We start from the raw sequence: 13,427 nt of genomic DNA, 5'->3' as shown, positions 1-13,427 counted from the left end.
AGATAAGGACAAGTTTGGGTTAAAGGAATATATTTTATTAAGAGAGTTCACATCTAGTAACTACTTTTTATCGGTGAAATGTGAAACAAGATCATCTGATTTTAGGGGAGAGGAAAGGGACAGGAGATTTGAAGAAAACAGTGAAGGTTTTGAATAGCCATTGAGAAGGATGGGAGGGAAGGTTCACTAGGAAAAGGTATGTAGGATTATAGAATAATGTTGAGGGTAAAGTTGAGATTGAATGCCATTTGTAATATCAGGATCAGAGAAATAGCAATTTTCTCCAGCTATGCTAATTGACATGAGAATAAAAATAGAAAATATAGATGGTTGCATAAATCATTAGGGATCTGTGGGGTCCAGATATTGGTAACTATTAAGAGTAGTTGGAGTTAAGTGGTTCGGAATGAGGCACCTTGGAGTCCAAGCCACAAACAACGGAAGTCAAACCAGGTGGAGAACATCTGGAAAGAAGGAGTCAAGGTTTAGAACTAATTCTCTTTGGTATCTATGTGATAAAACCAATCAAATGCCTCAGAATCCCAGAATTGAAGTATTGAGATACTGCCATTTAATAGAAAACATTACTGCCCTGAAGCAATGGATTAATTTTATACATCCACTGTGAATGGATAGAACTGTCCTCAAGCTCCCTGATTTTTGCCTCAGTAGCAGCATAAATAAGAGGCTAAAGGCCATTCTAATAACTTCCAAAGTTTTAAACAGGAGTAGAAATTAAAGAGAAAATAATTTTAAAATGATCCTTTTACTCTTTCGTTTTGTTTTGTTTTGTGTTTCATTGTAAGGTGAGCATCTACTTGCTCCATTTTTACTTTCTCTTCTTTCTTGCTTTCAGAAGCCCTATAAATGAAGAAAATCAAGATGGTGTCATGCACTCTGATGGTAAGAGGCAAAAACATGTTTTATTTATTTATTTGTTACCTCAGATACAGATTTAGTTAATCATTCTGATAGGGTCACTATTGGGCCATTGTCATCCTTGATCCACACAAGACCCCTCTCTCCTTTTACTTACATATGTAGCCCCTTTTATCTCTATCCTTTTTCTTTGTTTCCAACCAGAGACAAATATTCTAATATATTTAATGCGTGTCTATTTGTACATATGCTTTGCATACTCTTGTATGTGTACATATTTCAATTTAAATAAACAGTATATTATAGCTCACTCTACTCTTTTTTCTTTTTTTACACTCAGCATAATGTGTGTTAGGGGACCCACCCATGTTACTATATGTATAATATAATTTGTTAACTACAGCATAGTACCCCATGGCATGAATCCTATGCATTCACATTTTACTTCCAATTCACTGGTATTTACAAATAATAATTCAGTGTATGTTCTTGTCCACATTCCCATGTGGACCTCTGAGAGACTCTCGTTAAAATATATATCCAGTAGTGGAATGGCTGTTCATAAGCTATGGAATATTCATTTGACTGATTAGGACTGGAGTGCTCTCCAGGAAAGCTGCATCTGTGTGTACTCCCATCAGCAGGGCATGAAGATTCGCCAATGCCTGGTATTATTCAGCTTTTTAATTTCAGGTCTCTTATGTATAAAATGATAACTCACTTCATTTTCATATTTCTACTTGATATTGGGTCTGAGTACTTAGTTGGTGTATTATTAGCCTTTGTGGTTTCCTTTTCTGTAACTTGCCAGTTCATATCCTTTAACCACTTTTTCCTTGGAGTTGATATCCTTGCAGGAGTTCCTGCGTATTTCAGATATTAATCCCATGTCAGATGCATGGGACTATCTTCTCTCATCCTGTCCATTGTCTATTAACCCAAACTGCCCTTCACTGAACATAAATGAATTTTCATATAATCAAATTAATTATTACATTGCAACTCGTTTTTTAAAGTTTTAGATAAGAAGTCCTATCTCTAAAAAATAAAAATATTATCTTCTATTTTCTTCTATGAACTTCACCCCTTATATCTGAGTCTTTGATGTCTTTGCAGTCCACCTTTGAGGAGTTAGTAGAAACCCGGATTTACTGCCTCATCTATGAAGCCAGTTTTGCCATTACCAAACTTTGAAATCCATCATTTTCTCAACATTTTATAATGCTATCTTTATACTACATCAACTCTATAGGTGTGTGTCTATGTTTATATGTGTGTGTGTGTGTGTGTGTAATACCTGTGTATGTAAGAGTGTATGTAAATTTATGCATTTGTCTCTGAGCTCTCTGCTCTATTCCACTGGTCTATATGTTTCTACAACCAACACCACACTGTTTTTTATTATTGTTGCTCTAGATTATGTCATATATCTAATAATTAATTGATATCACTAAACACTTGAATAATAAAGTTTTTTTTTTGAGAGAGCATGAGCATGAGTGGGGGGAGGGGCAGAGGGAGAAAGAAAATTAAGCAGGCTCCACACCCCACTTGGAAACCAATGCTGGGTTCAGTCTCATGATCCTGAGATCATGACCTGAGCTGAAACCAAGAGTTGGCTGTTTTACTAACTGAGCCACCCAGGTGCCCCAGTAAAGTATCTTTTTTTTAAAAAAAAAAAACTAATTAACTTGATTTGCCTGATACATGAATCCAAATCCTTGGGAGAAAATAAGTCAAAAAGTACAAACTAATTGTGATTTACCTATGTTATAATACCTGTGTTCTATATAAGCCCATAAAACTGAATGTGCATGCCTTTCATAAAGAAGATTAAAAGTCTTCATTATTTTTTGGCTTTTGAATTATTTTATGAAAGCCAGTGAAATGATTCTACACTTAAATTACAAGTATGGAAAAGGCCATAGTAAATATCTAAGCTACATAGTCTATTTTGTACTTATATATCTTTGATAAAGCATAAGTTCTGTTAGATTATGTACTGTTTTGAATATGTCTAATAATTCTGTACTAAAGTGCTTTTTAATTATATTACACTTTATTCTCTTTTTAAAACCCTTTAGGTCCTGGAAATCTAGATGAGGTCAGTTTTTTTTTCCCCTTTTGATATTATATAGCTTAACTAAAATACTTAACAATTGCTGTGATTCATATTCTATTGACATAAGCCAACAAATGAAAACTGTTACGAGTAACAATGGTATTTTCCCATTTATAATAATATTTCATCTAAAATGCTTGAGACATTAATCAATTATTACACTGACTCACAGTAATTTTGTAGCACTGAACATAAACTTAAGTCTGGCTACACATCTGACTTATATAGCAGAAAATAAAATAAGATCTTTTTGTGCTTACTTTTCCAGTCTATCTCTTGAAAGAAAAAAAAAATATTTTAAATAAGACAAATTTACATACATTTAAATTCATGCTTATTTTACTAAGTAGTTGATCAATGTAATATGTGTATGTTCCCTTTTTGAATAATTACAATTAATCATTATTAATGTTTTTCTTGACAGGAACAAGACAGTGAAGGAGAAACATATGAAGACATGTATGAATTATATTTTTTACCATGATTTTTTTCCCCTTGAAAATGAATAGTATGATTTCTATGAGGAAGAATGGATGGATATTCAATACCTAGGGAGGAAAGGCTTTATTGTTCCAGTGAATAGCACACAATGATAACCTTTATTTCAATACAAAGGACTAAAGTCTCTTTGTCTAAAACTTTTATGGAGGCCTCTCAAAAATGTTCTGTGAGAGGCCAGGGACCCGAAGCTGCTGGATAGACCACAGGCAGAGGATCACTGAACCAGGAATCTGTACATCTTGCTCAGTGTGTCCTTGGGAAAATGAATTCATTTATATGTTACAACTTCCCCACCTAGGCAGTACTTCACCTCATGAGGGTGCTATGAGAAATAATTTACCACAGCACCAGATGGCAAAGTTTCAACCTGCTAAAGCAGGAAGATGTTAAAAATAGCTCTAAAATGGGTTTCTGGGATAGGCCAGGACTAAGAAATTTCTGGAAATTGAGTGAAAGGAGAAATAAATATATTACCTTATTTTTTCTTTTGTTGCTTTAAATGTATTAATTTTCTGTACTTGGTTCTTATATAACCAATTCGGACTAAAATTTCTGAACTAAGGTTTGCATGTATGCATATGTGCATACTCTGTACCTGTGAGTTCATGCACATGAAAGAGAGAGAAAAAGAAAGAGAGAGATTACTAGTATTCATGCTGATATGCAGCAAGAATTGGGCCTTTATAAGCATGCCTTCCACTTGCTAGCACAGGTTGTGAGGGGAAGCAAAGCCTTGGGAAGGTATCTTCATTTGTATGCCTTCTACGGGATTTAAGAGCAGTCTCACACACTCAGGAATTTCAACAACCCCTGGCTTTATAACCTCATCAATACTGTCAGGCACCGTATTCTGTGGTAGGTAGGAACCTCTGGATGTGTGAGCTATAACACATTGGTGCTTGCAAAGGCCAAAACAACCTAACAATTTTTATCCACAGAGAAGCATCCAAAGAAAGAGAGAAAAAAAGGGAAAAGGAGGAAAAGAAGAGATTAGAGTTGGAGAAAAAAGAACAGAAAGAGCGAGAAAAGAAAGAACAAGAAATAAAGAAGAAATTTAAAGTAAGAGCTTGCTTGCTGATGGGTAAAACAAGAATGATCTCTTTTTATACCTTTCACACAAAAGGGGCACCATTCTTGAAAACTTGCATGGTTGGAGAGTTGCTTAATTGTTATTTCCTTTAAAAAGCAACTACCTTTATAACAGTAATTATTTTGTCCAATATACTCCCTTAGATACCTTCAGTAAAAATGGAATATGATAAAATCCAAATAAAAATGGTGGCTTATGATTAGTGAGCACCTAGGAAATTTTATATTGATTGAGTGAATGAGTTGCTCACACCCAGCTTGGCTCTCATTATTTCACATTTGATATTAACCTACTTGTAGTATGAGCTCGGACCACACACACAGATATCCCTGTGGCATGTATCACAATCATACAACGTACACAAATGGATGAACCAGACCTGTCTCAGAGTAAAGTTGCTATGAACTACTCTCTCTACTGGTGTCTAGACAGGACTTACATTTTTGCCGATATTTTTAGCTTATATGCGTTGATTTCTGACACCCACTCTTTCTCATCACTCTTTCTTCACCTGGACTTCTGACCTCTCTTTTTTCTGAATTCTGATTTCTAATTGTATGACTCCTATTACTACCACCAACACTATACTGCCAGGCTATCCCCTCTTGGCTACACCATCTTTGATGACATGTCCCATCTGACACAGGTCTGGTGTGTTAGCTATATTGAAGGTGATTATATGAATGACAGAACTATTCTTCACTACAAAAAGGATTCATGTCAAGATTCCTTTAAACATTTAATTCCACTGAAACATTTAATATACAGTTTGATTTATAAAAATTTGATTTCTGTTTAACTCCACAGTACACTTATTGTATTAAAACAAAGGTTCAACAGCATGGTACAGGAAAAAACATAAAGCTTAGAGTCAATTGGACAGATGTGGATTTAAATTCCAGCTGCCTGTGTGAGTTATGTGATAGGGGCATGTTATTGAATTTCCCTAAACCTCAGATTCTTCTTCTTCTGTTGTTGTTGTTGTTCTTATTCTTTAAAGTGAGAATAAATGATACCTCTTCTGAAAGTTTATTGTGCAATTAAATAAAATAATGTATGTAAGGCACTATATCTGCTAAGGTTCTCATTAAATTTCCAAAAAGCTTACTATATGTAAGTAAAATAAGATTTAAGAATGACCATTAAGACATTTTATGTTCATATTTTTCAAGTGGCAAATATGAAAAATTAATTTCTCAAATAAAAGTCTTCATAACACACTTTTATGAAGGGACTTTATAATTTTGTGTTTCTTTTGGAGAAAGCAATTTTGAATTGTTTCACTCATTCATTCAAATAACATTTTTAATAAGAAAAAAATAGTTTTTGGAAATCTTACCACTAAGTATGAACTCAAAGTTTGTAAAGACTAGGACTTCACAAGCTGTAGTCCTTCCACAAAAATGTTAAAAGATGTTAAAATTAAAAAAATTAAATAAATGTGAGAACCATTACAATAGTACCATATTTCATCAATTCTAAGACACAGAATATTTCACATTTTAAAATTCTGAAATTCGGCTGCATCTTAATATCATTGGCATAGTATAATTTAAATAAGCTGTTTATCTCTTAGTGGTACATAATTGATAATAGGTCTCACAATTCATGACGTCATGAATGTAATAAGACGAGCAGAACTGCTTCAAAAAAATCACAACGCGTATTTGCATTTCAAAAGATCCAAGAAATTGTGTTGAAAAAGATGCAAATTTAGGATTAGGAAGTTAGGACTTTAGGATTCATGTTCTAAACTAGATTACAGTAGTTCCTCTTACTCACAGGTGATACATTCCCAGACCCCCAGGGGATGCCTGAAAACATGGATAGTACTGAATACTTATATATTCTGTTTCCTCCTCTGCATATATACTTAGGATAAAGTTTCACTTATAAATTAGGCACAATAAGAGACTAACAATAACTAATAATGAAGTAGAACAATTGTAACGCTATATCATAGTAAAAGTTACCGCAAGTGGTCTGTTGCTCTCAAAATAGTTTATTGTACCGCACTCACCTGTCTTATGATGACATGAGATGATAACGTTCCTGCACGATGAGATGAAATGAGGTGAATGGCTTAGGCATTGCAACACAGTATTAAGCTACTATTGATCTGACAATAGATCAGAAGGAGAATCATCTGTTTCTAGACCACAGTTGACCACAGGGTAGCTGAAATCCCGGAAGACATAACCACAAAGGAGGGAGTACTGTATTCTCCTGCTGTCATGAAACCACTACACTGTCCAGGATATTAATTTTCAAAACCTCACATAACGTTTGTTTGCTATTTTTTTATTTACAAGGCTATTTGTAAAATGGTATCTGTTTATAGCGGGTAATGTCTAGGTTTATAGAAAGACAACACCACAAATTTGGGGGGGGGGGAGAAAGAAAATGATTTTCCCACAAGTACAACCCACCATCACCACCTTCCCTTCCCTTTGCTGTTTGAAGCCTGAAAAGAACCATCAGAATAACCACACAATGCAAAGATGGGGAAAAAAACCTCCATCTACCAAGCAGACCACCAGCATATCCCATAAAAACCATAGCACCCAGCATGTGTTGTTGTACATAAGTGATGTTCAGGTATTAGTGGATTTCCCTACAAGCCTTTCACAGGCTTCTAAGGTCAACAGATCATCGCTACTCTCTCGGGCCCCAAGCACATGCTTACCTGTTCGTTGCTGGCCCTGCCTCACCTCTGTGATTTTCCCCTCATCCCTCTTAGGAGAACATTCATCAGGAATGACATTCACCGTCAGTTTCTAGTATGTGGTAAATCGACTGGTTGGCTAGTCATGGACGTACTGTCTTTCAAAACTCCATTCCTAAGAGATTTTCTGAATAGTAAGAAAGCCTGTTGTGATTGTTCCCTCTCTTTGCAGCTAACGGGCCCTATTGAAGTCATCCATCAGGCAAAAGCTTGCTGTGATGTCAAAGGAGGGAAGAATGAACTGAGCTTCAAGCAAGGAGAGCAAATTGAAATAATCCGCATCACAGATAACCCTGAAGGAAAATGGCTGGGCAGGACAGCAAGGGGGTCATGTGCGTGCAAATTTTTCCTCTGACTTCAAAGTGTTGGTTTTTTTCAAGACAATATTAAATATGCAAATTCTCTTAAGTTAGGAAGAGTATTTTACAGGGTGGACAAAAAAAAAGAAAATTTAAGATGACAGGGACAGCTCCATCTTCACCTCATCTGCATTATTCTCTTAGTAGGGAACCATGTAGATATTTATATTATTCCAGGGAGGAACAAGGAGCATGAGGTTCCTCATTGATTCTAAAAGGGGAAAAAAAAATGATTCACATGAGTCACTTTGGAATCTTTAAAATAGGCTCTAGGCTTACCACAAACCACAACGGCCTAAGACTTTGACAAAGTCCAGTCAAACGTGTCTACATCGGAAGTCTATAAACCAGAAACACACACAAAGAAATGAAGGGAAATTATAAAGAACAAATTGCAATTAATATTTTATTTACAACTTGGAGATACCGAAACTACAGTTACCTGAACATAAGTCCTTCCTCCTTTTGGCAGATGGCTATATTAGAACGACTGCTGTCGAGATTGACTATGATTCTCTGAAAGTGAAGAAAACTTCTCTGGGTGCTCTTGCATCAAGAGCTCTTGAAGATGACCAGGAGGTGTATGATGATGTTGCAGAGCAGGATGATGTTAGCAGGTATGTCCAAATACAGATTGTAAAACAGATCAGACTGTCCTCTTGTCAGAGATTATGTGTTGTAAGACCCTAGAATTTTACTCTCCCTATTTCCTACTGCTCACTATCACTAAATTACCATTACAATTACAGATACTCCAAAGTCGGTGCCAGGTCATTTGAAACCTAGTCTTTTATTTTGCTGTTTTGTAATATTCATTCTGATTTGATCTTAGGGCTATGCCTAAATTAAATATGATTTTGCAAAATATGGAGCATGAGATATAAAATTCTCTGTCTCATCTTTGTCCTTCCTGCTTTTCTATTTTCCTTCTCCTTTCATTCCTTCCTTCCTCCATTATCTCCCTTTCTGGGTAAAGCCATAACCCCTTCAAGTTGAAGGAAGAAGAGGATGTTAGGAATTCTTGGTTTTTTGTGCCCGTTTTGTAGAATTGGGAAACATCCACTATGATCTCGAAACATAAAATCTGTGCTAGATCCTCACTTGGGTCAAAGTGAGTCTGCATTCTTTATAACTCAAATTGCAAAGAAAAAAATTGCTTCAATTATCAAATATTTTTAAAACATAAAATGATCAAAATAGTAATATACTTATTAATATACTTATAAAATCTATGAAGAATTCAGTTTCCTCCTGTAGTTGTTCACTTTGTGTCACCGGTTAAACTCGCTGTGTTGCTTTCTGGCAGGTTTGTCTTTCTTAACAGGCTGCAGTGCCTTCTTGTCATTTTTGATATATGTTGCATTATTTATGATAAATTTAATAAATATGCCATAAATTATGCAATATATATCAAAATATGCAATGTATGCACTAAAGTTTACAGAACATAAATTGGCTTTAGTAATCAGAAACACTCTGACCTAGTTTGGGAGTCTATAAATGCCATTTTTTAGGTCAAAGTTTTAAAAGGCCATATTCTGAGATTTACAGAATTTTCTGTATATGAGTATGTCATCCTGCCTATTTTCAGTGTATATGCTTTATGTTTTATATTTTATTTATTTTAAAAATGTTTTCTCTTATTTTGAGATTAAAGAACAGCAATATTAATAAATACATATTTATGATGCAGACACTGAAGAAAAAATAACAAATCCATGAAAAGGAGTGACATTCTTAAAATGAAGAATTATTTAATCATAATAGGCAACTATTTCCCCCAAACTAATACTATTGCCTTTTCCATTGTATGGAGTCCATAGATACTGCTACTCTAGAGGACAGGCTCTAATTAGTAAGCATGTAGCAGAAAAAGAGTCTATTTAATGAAATGGAGTTGGAGGAAGTATATGGTTTTAAGGCTCAATATCTTAAACAAATATAGCACCACAATACTGACTAGCATCTATGTCACCCTTATGCATATTTAATAAGAAAATGAAAGAAGAGAAAATGAAAACACAAGTTTTGTTTTTTGTTTTGGGGGTTTTTTTTTTTGAAGCTACAGCTGCTGCCGGCAGAGAGCTCACAACAGAACAGGCTTTGTCCTTAGTAGAACAAGGAAAGATGCTGAGTACAGCCGGCAGCTTGCCCTGGCGAGAGTAGGAGAAAGCACCATCCTCTTCTTCCCCTTCTCCAGATGCCTCCTTGGGTCGTTGCCTGCTTCACCTGCTCTTTCCGGATTCCTCTGGGGTAGAGGGACTGACTGTGCACTTCAAATTCTGTGAGCAGACAGGATGCTTAAAAGCACAGATTCTGACAGCTATCCTTCTCCTTTTTTTCTCAACTGAAGCTATTTCTGTGATAAATATGAGACACTGAGGAAAAGGAAATTATACATGCAAATACTTCATCACATAGCAAACTTGCTTCTCCGCTCCCCAAACTTCTTTGCATCTCTCCTTCCCTCCTTTCTTTCCTTTCTCTTTTCCAGCATGCTTCTCTCCTTCCACTTCATCCTGTAAATGCCAAATGGACCATTTTAGGAAGCTAAAGAATTGCTCTAAAAATAAAATAATGTGTGGCAGCTTTGCTCCTGATTATTAAGACTCTGTTCGTTGGGAATTGTTATAAGAGTCTCCAAGATGAAATGTATTTGCCAGGAGTGGCAGCCAACCAAAATTGCAATTTTTCACATAATTCTAACTGCTTGCTTCACGCTCAAAGGGAAGTGTCAGACAAAATGAATGTGAAAACAGTATGGAAGCAAGTGGAGAATATACTTAAACTTCATCAAAAATCAATTCCTTATTTACACATTAGGACATTTATAGCGTGTTTTTCTACAAAGTTTCATTAACTAGAGTATGGTGGTATTTTTTTTCCCTAAATTAACCATAGACCTGTGTTAGAACATTTCTTTTATTCTGACTTTAAGGTTGAGGAATCAGATACAAGTGTATAATTAATACTGCATGGTTATAATATTAGCCTGATATCTGTTGCTGGCAGATTATCCAAAGTACAAAAATGCTGGTTACAGAGGGTGCAGCGAGGTGTAGACAAAACATTATGGAGGAAGGGAGGATGCCGAGGTTCTTATGTCAGCTCTTCTGTTCATTAAAAGTGGGTTTGGTCAGGTCACTTCATTTTCCAGAGCCTCAGTTTCCTTTCTACAAAATGAGGGGATTAAGCCAGTCCTCTGAGATTTTCCCAGTTCTCACAATCTACTCTTCTTGTGCTGTAGCAGAACTCACATTTTAGTGGGAGACACAGGCAAGAAAACAGATGATTATAAAACAGGGAAAACACAGAATGTTAGAGAAATAAATATGAAATACAGACAATATGGATTTAGAAAATTCAGGGCCACACTATTTACAATAATAATAAAATTTCGGGGTACCTGGTTGGCTTAGTCGGTTAAGCACCCAGCTCTTGATTTCAGCTCTGATCATGATCTCAGGGTCATGAGATTGAGCCCCGAGTCAGGCTCTGTGCTGGGTGTGGAGCCTGCCTAAGATTCTATCCCCCTCTTTCTCTCTGCCCCTCCTCCCATTTGCACATGTGCATGTGCAGTCTCTCAAATAAATAATCTTTGTTTTTAAAAAGAGAGTAAGATTTCATAAGATTCCAAGTTTTTAGAAACCCTCCCTTTAAAAAAAGTTTATATTGCTACTAGACTAAGATTAAAATGTTGTGGGTATAACATATTAAAAGAGAATTGAATTTAATTGCAATAATGGTTCTTTATGACTCCTGGAACAATACTGTTGGTTGGTTGGTTGTTTTTCATAAATCTATCTACAGAATGATATAATAATGTATAACCTGAAAACTACCTCACGGGAAATGTTAGAAACAAACAGTAACATTGCTTTGAAGACTTTATGTAGTACTAACGTTCACTTGGTTCTTATTAGTTTGTTTTGGTTTGGTTTTTGCCTTGTTTCTATTATGATAAGGAACAATGTTTCTTCCTCTTTACATACAACATCCTGATAACTTTTAACTGCAGTGTTATTTCTCTTTTACATAACTGTTCAATATAGGCAATTCCTTCCCATTAGCTACATAATTCATAAGCTCATTTAATTTGTTTATTTTTTTCCTAGCCACAGTCAGAGTGGAAGTGGAGGTAAGCCACACACTTTTATCAGCAATTTCATTATGTCTTCACCATTTTGTCTATATTAATAACAAGATGCTTTTGTTTGCACATAATGAGGAGGATCTTAATGTGGTACCACTGGATTAGGAGCTAATGACCTAGATTGCAGTCCTGACCACTGAGTGACCCTAAACAAGTCACTTCTTTCCTCCAAGTTTGTTATGGGTTATAGGGTGACTCTATTTCCAGTGTGCCCAGGGCAGTCTTGATTTATGCCAATTGTCTGAGCACAATTATTAATAGTATCCCCCTTCACTTTGAGAAGTATCCTTATTTGGATGATAACTTATATGGTTACCTTAACTATGACTGCTAAAAACTCCTCATATCCTCATCACCAAAATAAAGGTATTTTACTAATACCTTGAAGTGCTAAAATTCTCATCCTAAAAGTCAGATTATAAGTTCTTTGTACACATTTCTGCATGGAGGAGGTACTCAATAAACATTTCATAAATAAATATTTGTCAAATAGCAAGGTTCCTGGGGATTTACAGCAAAGGGTTTTTAACTCCTAAAATATCACTTTGATTAAATGAATCAGAGCTACCACCAAAATTCACAAATTCACCTTGAATTCTGTTTTTCTTCACTTATATCTTGATCATTCTCTTTTTCTGAATGTCCCCTCACTATTAATTAAATTTTTCTTATCACCTCCTCCCTCCTCTTTTCCACAGTATTTTAACTCTATCTTCAACTGTTTTATTTTTTCTCAGATTTATTCTCCCCACTGCACAGTACCCTTTATCATCCTTCATATTCAATATTCAAATTTCACCTCTAAGAATTCCTTTAAAAATAATCAACAAAACAATTTACCTAATATCTATGTAAGAGTGGGAAAATAAAGTTATTCTTTAATTAAATGGTTAATAAGGAACAGGGATGTTTTCTGCAGTTTAAATAAGGCAGATTTATTATCAAATTTTGAGTGACTATTACATGACCAAATTATAAAATTAACAGAAGTTTCTCTCCCCCACCATCCAAATGAAGGGATGTTCCCACCTCCTCCCCCAGATGATGATATTTATGATGGGATTGAAGAAGAAGATGCTGATGATGGGTAAGAATAATCAGTGAACTGCTTTCTTGAAAATTTTTTGCCTACTGAAATTTAGTGTCGATTTCTGGTTTGAATAAAAAAACAAAAAATAGTGCTCCTTATTACCACACGAATAATAGTTTGAATGTTTACTTAATAGCAGATGTAAGTCAGAAAGTATAATTGCACCACACTTCAAGTGAAGTGGCATATTATTTGGAAGAACCTCAACAACTTTTTCAAAAGAAATGAAATAAAAAAGAATTATCAGTGTTGTAGATTTTTTTTTCAAACTTTTCACAATCATTTTTTTATCAATCTATAATCTCTGGAGAGTTTATCAGTTGCATGGCTATCCTCTGGATAATAACCATAGTTATAGGCAATCCAAATAAAATGAAACCATATGCTATTTGTGGCAAAACTAGTATTGAGGGGGATGGGGTAACTGGGTGACAGGCATAAAGGAGATCACATGATATAATGAACACTGGGTATTATGTACAACTGATGAATCAGTGAACTCTACCTC

The 13,427-nt window shown here is 35.2% G+C and overlaps 1 protein-coding gene across 2 annotated transcripts in view; it reads left to right on the top strand.

The window, feature by feature from the left end:
• The window catches only part of FYB1 (FYN binding protein 1), a 148,312-nt gene that overhangs the window by 112,584 nt on the left and 22,301 nt on the right, over nucleotides 1-13,427 (top strand). For both annotated transcript variants that reach the window (XM_055324799.1, XM_055324798.1), the window contains exons 4-11: nucleotides 857-903; nucleotides 2,964-2,983; nucleotides 3,426-3,460; nucleotides 4,441-4,561; nucleotides 7,490-7,649; nucleotides 8,149-8,293; nucleotides 11,792-11,814; nucleotides 12,847-12,916. In XM_055324799.1, coding sequence (XP_055180774.1) covers nucleotides 857-903; nucleotides 2,964-2,983; nucleotides 3,426-3,460; nucleotides 4,441-4,561; nucleotides 7,490-7,649; nucleotides 8,149-8,293; nucleotides 11,792-11,814; nucleotides 12,847-12,916 — 621 coding nt within the window. The remainder of the gene's footprint in view (nucleotides 1-856; nucleotides 904-2,963; nucleotides 2,984-3,425; nucleotides 3,461-4,440; nucleotides 4,562-7,489; nucleotides 7,650-8,148; nucleotides 8,294-11,791; nucleotides 11,815-12,846; nucleotides 12,917-13,427) is intronic.

This window comes from Nyctereutes procyonoides, unplaced genomic scaffold (genome assembly GCF_905146905.1).
Source record: "Nyctereutes procyonoides isolate TBG_1078 unplaced genomic scaffold, NYPRO_anot_genome, whole genome shotgun sequence".
Classification (NCBI taxonomy): domain Eukaryota; kingdom Metazoa; phylum Chordata; class Mammalia; order Carnivora; family Canidae; genus Nyctereutes; species Nyctereutes procyonoides.
Note: the sequence above shows the minus strand (reverse complement) of the source record. Positions and strands in the feature narration are given on the sequence as shown.